Here is a 9,818-nt window from a genome sequence, read left to right as displayed (position 1 = left end):
TCTTGTCTTGTCATCAGAGGTTAAAAAGAATATTTTTTTCTCAATCCGGATCGTAATAACCTCTTTGATACTTGAAAGTTATCATGTTCCCCTTTCAGGCTGTGTCTACACTCGCCCAAATCTTTGAAATGGACATGCAAATGAACATTTTGATGACTACTAATGAAGAGCTGAAATGCATATTCAACGCCTCATTAGCATGGCAGCAGCCACGGCTCTTTGAAATTGCCAATTTTTGCTGCAGTGCAACTAGTCCAGATGGGGGTCCTTTTCGAAAGGACCCCACCAAATTTGAAATCCCCTTATTCCTACCTGCTGACAGGAATAAGGAGATTTCGAAGTTCCCAGGGTCCTTTCAAAAAGGACCTCAGTCTGGACGAGCTGCACGGCAGCCAAAGAAGGTAGTTTCGAAGAGCTGTGGCCGGTGGCATGCCAATGAGGTGCTGAATATGCATTTCAGCGCCTCATTAGTAATCTTCAAAATGTTCATTTGCATGGCCATTTCAAAGATTTGGGCTAGTGTAGACGTAGCCTTAGTTGTCTCTTGTCCAAAGTAAACAAACTTAATTCTTTCAGTCTCCTCTGATAGGTCGTGTTTTCTAGATGTTTTAACTGTCTGCTTTTACACTTGCCCCCTCCTGTCAGAGGTGGCTTGGTAATGAGGCAATTTGAAGCAGGCTAATGAGACTCTAATATGTATATTCAGCATCTAATTAGCATAATGGTGGCTGCATGAATTTCTAAGTGCAGACTTCAAATTGCAGATTGACAGTGTCTAATAGGGGCAGCTTTGTAATAAGTGCCCCACTTTGACATTCCTTTACTCCCGCAAAACTAGGTGGGAATAAGGGAATGTGGAAGTGGAGCGCTTTTTTCGAAGCTGTCCTCATCTGCACTGTCTATCTGCAGTTCACAGTCTGAACTTTGAAATTTGTGCAGCGGCCATTATGCTAATGAGTCACTGAATATGCACTTTAGCACCTCATTAGCCTGTTTCAAATTGCCTCATTACCATGCCACCTCTGACGGGAGGGGGCGACTGTAGAAGCAGCCCCAGAGACTCTCAACTAGTCTTTCTCCCCTCTGTTCCTTTTGGTTCTTCCTCCACACTGGCCTGCTGAGTTTCCCCATCACCCTTGGGGCAGAATTTATCTTTCCTCTTAACCACCAGTGGGATCATGGTCTCTTTCTCCCTCAGACCCAGAGAGTACATGGTGGGAGCCGGTCACAACCATGCTTTCTTCTTAGCCTGCTGTGGAGGATTTCCTCTCCTGTTTTGAGCTGCTGCCTACTGTTCACTGCTGGCAGAACTGGCTCTCTGTGCTGCTGAACAGGTCCTGACTCACTTCCCAAAGGAAAGGGGAAAATAGGGGGCTGATTTTTACAGATATGTTGGTGCCTCAAGGTGCAGATAGGCAGCCAGCTGGTAAGATTTACAAAAGTGCCCAGGTGCCTAGCCCTGAAATCTATGGGAGTTAGACCCCAAAGTCCCTGGGAGAGGACAGAGCTTTGGGGCTGATTTGCAGATGCTTTCTCCTGGGCTCCCAAGAAGCTGACTGGAAGACTGCTCAGGGGCCTTAGAGCAGGCACTTCAGGGGGAAACTGGGGACTTACCAGGTGTCATTTTAGTTCAGCAACTTAATTGGCTAGACAGAAGGGAATCATGCTGAAGGACATCAGGCCCTTTTCTCTACCATAGGGGCTGAACATGCTGCCTGTGCAGCATAGTGGCTGTTCTTAGTGAGTGTGGCTCACTCTACATTACATGGAGAAAACCAGTGGGCTTGTCTACTCTGTTGGTGTATATTTTCCAGTTCGTCGTGGTGCTGGCACATAACGCTCAGAGGGAAGGCAGAGCTGTCGATCTCATGGACTGTGAGGCAGCAGATGATGTCCGCTCCTGCCCTTCAGAGCCTGGTGAGGAGGATTTTCTTTAATCTTTGCCAGCACTTTGCTTGGAAACACTTACTGGTTATTGCAGCAGAGCACGTCCTTGCAGGCAGCAATCATTCTGAGTTTCAGTACAGCAATATGCACAAGCAAAGGGGGTCATTCCTGGCCCCTCCAAGAGGAGGCAGCATTATAGTCTGACAACTTCACAGTCTGCTCAAGGCTTTGATGTAAATAGCCTGGTTGGCAATAAAGTTCTTTACCTCACCAGGAATCTCATTTGTGGATGTTGAAGAAGGATCTTCTTTCTTGACAGAGGTAAATTACTGTTTATAGTTTAAATGGTTCCTGTCCATCAAGGCTATTCAAACAAGAGACATAATTGAGTCACATCCTGCAATATGGTAATTATATCTCAGAATAATCAGGATGTAAGGAACTTCTTAAGCCAAACTACTGCTTCTGTAGTGGGCGCACCTCCTTTGAAATCCCCTAGTTTTTGCCTGAGCAGATGCAAATGTTCGATGCATAAACACACTGGGGACTTTTTTCTTTTCTAGAAAAAGCTGTGCATTTTTATTGGTTATATCACTGAGTTTCTCCCAATGACTTTGTGTTATTCAGTTGGGATTAATGACATTTAGATAAGGAAGTGCAAAGCTGCACTGATCATTGAACTCTTAATGTTTATTTACATTCCGTGGCCTTGATTCTTCATCCTATTGGAGGGCAGCAGGAACCAGGGCGCTGGTGGAAGTTTCTTGATCTCAGGCCCAGCCTTGGCGCTTTACACCAATAGAGTGTCAACTTAGCACTGCCATACCCCCATCACCTTAGCCCATCCTTGGCATGCTTCCTTGTGCCAGGGGCAGGAGAGGTGGTGGGGGGTATATGGTATAGGAGGCAGCTGGGAGTCTGAGTCCAGTTTAAGGCAACTTGGCACAGTGTAAGCCATACATCACTGCATAATGCTCACTCAGTCCTTGACCCTTACTGACACACACCATGTGGTCTGTTTAGTGCCAGTGCTGGTGATTTTGTGATGTGCGCACACATGAACCATTAGCAGCAGAGCCTGGTCCTTTTGTGCAGACATCCAAATAATCATCCACCAGATTCTGAGAATAATAGCACTTTATATGTATATGTTTAGCTCTTTCATGTTAAGAGCACAGTACAAACATTAACTATTGAAGCCTCCTCTCTTCAGCGTTCCTGTGATGCAAACAAGCAGGCATTATCTACATTGTACAGATGGAGGGGTGGGGTTCAGACCTTGGAAATCAGCAGCCAGTAGTTGCTGATGGCTGTGCTTTTTCATTTAGAGAATGCTGCCTTTCAACTGTGAGCTGGATTTAAACTGGCAACTGACAGAAGAAAGGCTCCGTGTACTGCATCAGTTCTCTCAGTGCTCATATGTCTAGAACAATTATCAGGGAGCCAAATTCTCTCTGCAACTATTTATAAACACACAAGGCCTGATGTCAAAGGTATTTATATAGCAAAAAATGCAGATACAGGCCTAGAGAGATTTGCCAAGGAATCTGACTTGCTTAAGTGCTTCTGAAAATCTCAGTAGGTGCCCATTTACATTTTTAGATGCCTAAGTCCCTGTGAAATCTGGACAGGTGCCAGATTACCAAATTTTCCGGACTGTTGGATGCCACAATAATGATGCCCTAAGACGTTCTAATTTCACTACTGTATGTGTGATACACTATTTTGATACTGTATTATTTACTACACTAACCCACATTTATTACACTATAAATACTACTGTACTGTACTCACCCCTACGAGTTCCCAGCTTCTTCTCTACACTGCACTCCTGCTGCTTCACCACTGTCGTGCTTTGCAGCTTCTTCACTCCCACACTCCTGCAGCTTCTTCACTCCTTTGCTTCTCTGCTTCTTCACACTGCACTTCACAGCTTCACTGCCCTGTGCTCCTCCCACTTCTTCACTCCCATGCGTCTCCAGGTTCGCCACCCTCGTGCCACCTCCACCCTATATGCCCCAGTTCAAACCCCATGCCCTACTTCAAACCTTCCCCCACCCCCATGTCGTGGCTCACCACCCGTGTGCATCCCTAGCTTCTTCTCTACCCTGTGCTCCTGCAGCTTCTTCACTCCCACGCTTCTCAGCATCACCACCCCCGCATGCCTGGACTCCAACTCCCTCATGCCCAACCTCAACTCCATCCCCTGTACCCCTGTGGCCCTAACCCCCCCACAGGTTTAGCACTCTTGTTCCCCTCCCATGGCTCCAACCCATCACCCAAGTCCCTGACTTACACAAATTTGGAGGTATGTGTATCTTGGGGGACTTCTGTATGCTGGACCATCAAATTTTGCTGGATTATCTTCATAAATGGAACTATTTGTGCAAGATGCCTGACCATCAGGATTTCCAGACCATTACAGGATAGATTAAAAGAATTTTACTGTAACAGAACAGAACACTGAGACCCAGGACTGGTTGCTGTAAACAAACTTTATGTGATCATTCAAGTGCTCATACTTCCATGCTATGTTGCAGGGACTTCAACTGTGGTGAAGTCTTTGAAAAATTGTTTCTTGAACTCTCAAGCTTTTTCCTGACTTCTGAATGCTTCACTCTGTGATCTTTAATGTCCTTTTATGTAGATTTTTGTTCATAATGATACATTTCCAGTTTTATTCATTTCCCTCTTAGGGCTCATTCAAAGCAAACTGTGAAGAGTTAGAAAGGGATCGCACAAAAACAAGTGACTAGGCAACACCATAGCAGATGAAATTCAACATTGATAAGGGCAAAGTAATGCACACTGGAAAATACAGTCTCAGCTACACATATATAATGATAGTTCTAAGTAAGCTGCTAGCACTCAAGAAGGAGCTCTTGGAATCAAAGTGGACAGTTCTTGAAAAATTCAGCTCAGTGTGCACCATCCATCAAAAAGGCTAACAGGATGTTAGGAATAGGAACAGAATATAACAAGGAACAGAACAGGGACAGATAATAAGACAGAAAGGATCACAATGCCACTATATAAATCCATGGTGTGCCCCCACCTTGAATACCAAGTGCAGCTTTGCTCACCCAATTTCAAAAAGGATATCATGGAACTGGAGAAAGGTTCAGAGAGGGGCAACAAAGATGGTCAAGGGACTTATATGGCTTCCATAATAGGAAAAACTAAAGAGATTATGGCTGTTCAGCCCAGAGAAGAGATGATTAAGCGGGGTGCGGAAGAGGTCTATAAACTCATGAATGGTATGGAAGAAAGTGAATAAAAATTATCATTTCCTAAAGTACACAAATGCAGCAGTCACCCAATGAAATTAATAAGCAGGAGGTTTAATATAAACAAGAAGAAATACCTGTCCACACAACACTTAATGTGTGGAATTCATTGCCACAGGACGTGAACACCAAAAGTACAACTGCGTTCAAAAAAGAGCTATAGGAGTTCATGGAGGATAGGCCCATCAATGGCTATTGTCTAAGATGATCAGGGATGTAAGTAACCCTATGTTTCAGGTAACCTTAAACCTTTAACTAGCAGAACTTAGGAAAGTATGACAGGGATGGATCACTCAACAATTGCCTTCTTCTGTATATTCCCTCCGAAGTTCAGCTACTGGCTCCTGTTGGAGACAGGAAACTGCATAGATGGACCAGTGGTCTGACTCAGTATGGCTGCAGTTCTAATCTGTTATGAATTTTCTTTCCAATTGCTATCATTGGTCTCAGAGGGCTTAGAGTAATATTTATCCATTTCATCTAGCATATGCACAGTCTCAGCCTGCAACAAACTGCAAAGCGGCACAGATGCTAGAAGAAGAGGTGCGAGAGCAGGGCTGCTGGCAACATCTTGTCAATGGTAGGAAGCCTCAGCTTGATGAAGCAGAGAGGAACCCACACCAGCTTCAGTGGAACATCAGCCCCAGTCCCATGTTGGAAAGTGACCTTCACTCCCAAGCACCATCCAGCCTTTTAATGCAGCCAGATTAAAGTGGTTCTAGACCTGATCTGAAGTGGGAGTAACATGGATTCAGCACAGAACTTAAATTTACAAGCTTTTGAAACAATATTTTTTCTTTAAACTGTACATTAAAAATATTTTGCCAGTCCTCCTTATCTCTGCTTGGAAGCATTACTGTGATAAATATACCAATGCTAAACAGTCTATTACATTTTTAATATCACCAGAAAGAGCCTACTAATTTCTACTACTAACCTTGCAGCTAACAGGACACTGGAAGAGAGCTCGCCCCAAGGGGTGACCATTAGAAACTGGCATCTTCTGATTGATTTTATTGTTATTTTTGAGTGTTTGCTTTCCTTATTCACATTCAGAAGTCATGAAATCAGACTAGGTAACAGGTAACCAGGATGACCATATGGGAGAAATGGCTGTTTTATGAACTAAGATGATGCAGTAGAATCAGATAAACTGTTTCCTTTGTTAAAATACTACCGGGGGACATAAGGTCTGATGATCCTCTCCCCAGCACTAGTTTTATACCTGTGTATCTCCTTTGACTTCAGTGGAGTTACTCTTGAGGGGTATTTGTATAAGTGAGAGCAAATTGAGCTCCTATACTTTTAAGATTTAGCTGGACCATAAGAATTTCTGTGTAAATGAGCATCAGTTACACGCAACAAGGGAGATGAAGCCTCTGAGAAAGCTATATTGTAAATCTTCCTCTCTAAAATCTTCCAAGACCTTAAGATCATGAAATGTTTTGTTTCTGGTGTGAGACAATGGGCCAGATTCTTCTCTGGTTTACCAGTGTAAATGCATTGGAGTTACTCTCTCTTTGTCACGGTGTGACTGAGAGTGGAGTCTGGCTCCTTATGGATGGGTCTGGCATATGGAAAGAGTTCCAACCATCTGCCACAGGAAATGCGCACACTTCATACAAAAACGTAGGGAAAAAAATCCAGTTTGGATTGATTTACGCAAAACCGGCTTGTTTGTGCTGTCACATTAAATCCAGGGGATTGACTATAAACACACAAGAGGATTTATTTTTATTGTTGACATCCAAGCAGCTACAAGTTACGTCCAATTGCTTAATACCTATGTAAAACTAACACAGTTATATGGAAAGAGCTCAATTATTGGCATTCAGCTCATTTGAATTGCTGAGATTGTTTTTAAAATATTTGCAAATCCCCTCTATTACTTTTAACATGAATATTCGTGGGCACTTTTCCCACTCTCTGATACAGGTATCTGGTTGCTCTTCATAATCCAACCACCAATGTTTCTAAAGTTTGTTCTGCACAAATTAATTCTAATATCCACTGAGTTGCCCATCGCTATTAATAGTGGTCTTAATTTCTTAATCTGGATGGCTGAAAATGTTATTCTTATTCACATATATTCACAATCCTTTTTTTAGAATTCTGCTAAAAAGTCAGGCTATACTTTTCCTTCCATTTATTAAGTCTCCAGGGTAGTGATTGGAGCAGCAGGTGGTAGTCACAGGGCCAGAATCTCCACTTGCTTACAGTTTTATAGTTTGGTAGCTCCACTAGTTTGAGCAATACAAAAATTTCACTTGTGATATCTGAATTCACAAGTATCCAGTCATCACATCATTTCTGATTTCAATGCAAAGGTTTGAAACACATCTTTTACAACAGGTTCATAAACATTAGATTTGTTTTTTTTCTACTCTGCAATATTCAAATGTGTTTGTAACTGCCATTAGCATTAATTGCAATTATACACACCCTCACGAACAGATGGATGACTCCATTTAGGCTGAAGCTGTTTGAAGAGCATTAGAACACTAAGGGCTTGTATACCTTACCTCCTACTTCAAAGGGAGGATTGTAAGTAGGGAGTCGGGAGATTATTAATGAAGTGCTGCGCTGCATATGCAGCACTTCATTGAGCTAATTCTCCCCCACGGCAAATCCAAAGTGTTAAACTTCGAAGTCCAGCTTGCATGTAGCCACAGCTAACCCACCGGTACTTCAAAGTGCCTGGGCAAAATTTTGAGGAGTAAAGGGGCTTCTAAGTAGCCCAGGCACTTCAAAGTACCGGCAGGTTAGCCGCGGCTACACGCAAGCCGGCACTTCAAAGTTTAATGCTTTGGCATTGCCGTGGGGGAGAATTAGCTTAATGTAGTGCTGCATATGCAGCGCAGGACTTCATTAATAATCTCCTGATGCCCTGCCTGCCATCCTCCCTTCGAAGTAGGGAGGTAGTGTAGACACAGCCTAAGAGAGGACAATCCTTGTGTTGAACCATAAGTACTCCATATGTGGATTAGACTGTAAGGTAAATAGCTACACTTGGACTGTAGTAGGGACGGATCATTGTCTCCAAGTGCAGATTTGTTTCTGAACCTATACATCCGAAGACTTTGGAGGGGTATTTGTTCATGACAGTAGTATTGGTTGTCTCAGTGTAAGCACAGAGGCCAAACAGACAAAAAGGTCTTGATTCAGTGAAGCACTTATTCACAGGCTTAGATTCCGTTGACCTCAGTGAGACTTAAGTATGTGCTAGAAGTCAGATATGTGCATCTTTGAATCAGAGTTGAATGTTGGATCTATACTTCCTCTGTCTTCAGCTGTTCAGGTTTTGGGTTTGGACCATCCCTAAAACAAAAGTGTTTCCAATGCCTTAATAATTGTTCAGTTTCAAATCCATGCTTCACAGTCTTTTTGCCTTAGTTTTGTAGAAAGTATTTAGTTTCTAATTTGCTCGCTTGCACTGGAGAGTTTTGAAAGTCTAAAATAGATGTTTTTACAGTGTGGGATACTGATGACAATGACATTAACTTATTTGTTTCATCCACTCACATAGCACTAAACAGAAAATGCTTTTTAGTGCTAAAACCACAAGGAAAAGAAAAAAATTATCTATATAAGATATAATATATTTGGTTTATTTGTACATTTATAAAGTTTATGATTTCTAAAATAAAAAAATCCTAGAATGTTGATTGTTTAATAGACCAGAGTGCAAAAAGTTTACTGATAATCCAGATGGGTACTGCATAGCTGCAAAAATTAATGCTTATGTTCAAAATGCACACAGCTCTGTTTAAATGATAATCCTTTTTAATGTAAATCCTCCATACCTCAAAACTCAATCGCAGCCTTAGCAGAGTATAAAGAAAGTATTCAATGGGTAATGTGGGACTTTAGCTAGACAACTCTCGTAAGCAGTTAGAAGCTGCATGACTAATTCACCATGTACTGTGCTGAAAATTTACTCCTTTCTGTGCATGTGGGAATGTTTCTAAAATGATTTTTGCAATTTTATGTTTAGAAACATGACTGATGGTCTTAGGCTACATTTTCAAAGCAGTTCACAAAGTATTAGCCTAGAATTTAAGTTGAGGTCCATGGGAGCTGGTGAATGGGTCATAGAAAACCCCACACTGGCAGGAAAAGAATTAAAAAGAGCTGGAGAAGACGGATCAGCCAATTCTGTGGCACTTGGAGAGGAGAAAGGCAATTGAAGACTAGACTCAGCAATGGAGAACCAGACTGGATGGTTTCTATAAAGGAATGACTGTATGGCTAACAGGTGAGAACTGAGAGGGGAGAGCTGCAGTAGGTAGCTTATGCTTTGGAGCTGACCCTGAAGGGAAGGGACAGCAGGAGTGCAGGAGGTCCAAGTGGCTGCCACAGAGGCTGAGGAGCCTCTTAAATAAAAAATAAAATAAATAAATATGGAGAAAAACATCTCATAGAACTGGAAGGGACCTTAGGAGGTCATTGATTCCAGTCCCTTGCCCTCTTGGCAGGACCAAGCACCATCCCTGGCAGATTTTTTTTTTACATCTATTTGCCCCAGAAACACCCTCCTCAGTGATTGAGCTCACAACCTGGGGTTTAACAGGCCAATGCTCAAACCACTGAGATATCCCTCCCCACTTAATGCAGCTGAGGACCCACCCAAGGAATCTCAACCTC

At 42.6% G+C, this 9,818-nt stretch overlaps 1 protein-coding gene across 4 annotated transcripts in view; it reads left to right on the top strand.

Annotated features, from left to right (window-relative positions):
* Positions 1-7,729, top strand: part of EGF (epidermal growth factor) — a 91,621-nt gene extending 83,892 nt beyond the window's left edge. For 3 of the 4 annotated variants that reach the window (XM_074993433.1, XM_074993432.1, XM_074993430.1), the window contains 2 exons: positions 1,815-1,917; positions 5,659-7,729. In XM_074993433.1, coding sequence (XP_074849534.1) covers positions 1,815-1,917; positions 5,659-5,885 — 330 coding nt within the window. In that variant the 3' untranslated portion in view covers positions 5,886-7,729. The remainder of the gene's footprint in view (positions 1-1,814; positions 1,918-5,658) is intronic. The other variant, XM_074993434.1, reaches the window with a different exon arrangement.
* The last annotated feature ends 2,089 nt before the right edge of the window (positions 7,730-9,818 follow it).

This window comes from Carettochelys insculpta, chromosome 4, assembly GCF_033958435.1.
Source record: "Carettochelys insculpta isolate YL-2023 chromosome 4, ASM3395843v1, whole genome shotgun sequence".
Lineage (NCBI taxonomy): Eukaryota > Metazoa > Chordata > Testudines > Carettochelyidae > Carettochelys > Carettochelys insculpta.
The sequence above is the reverse complement of the archived record's forward strand: the minus strand, read 5'-3'. Positions and strand labels throughout refer to the sequence as shown.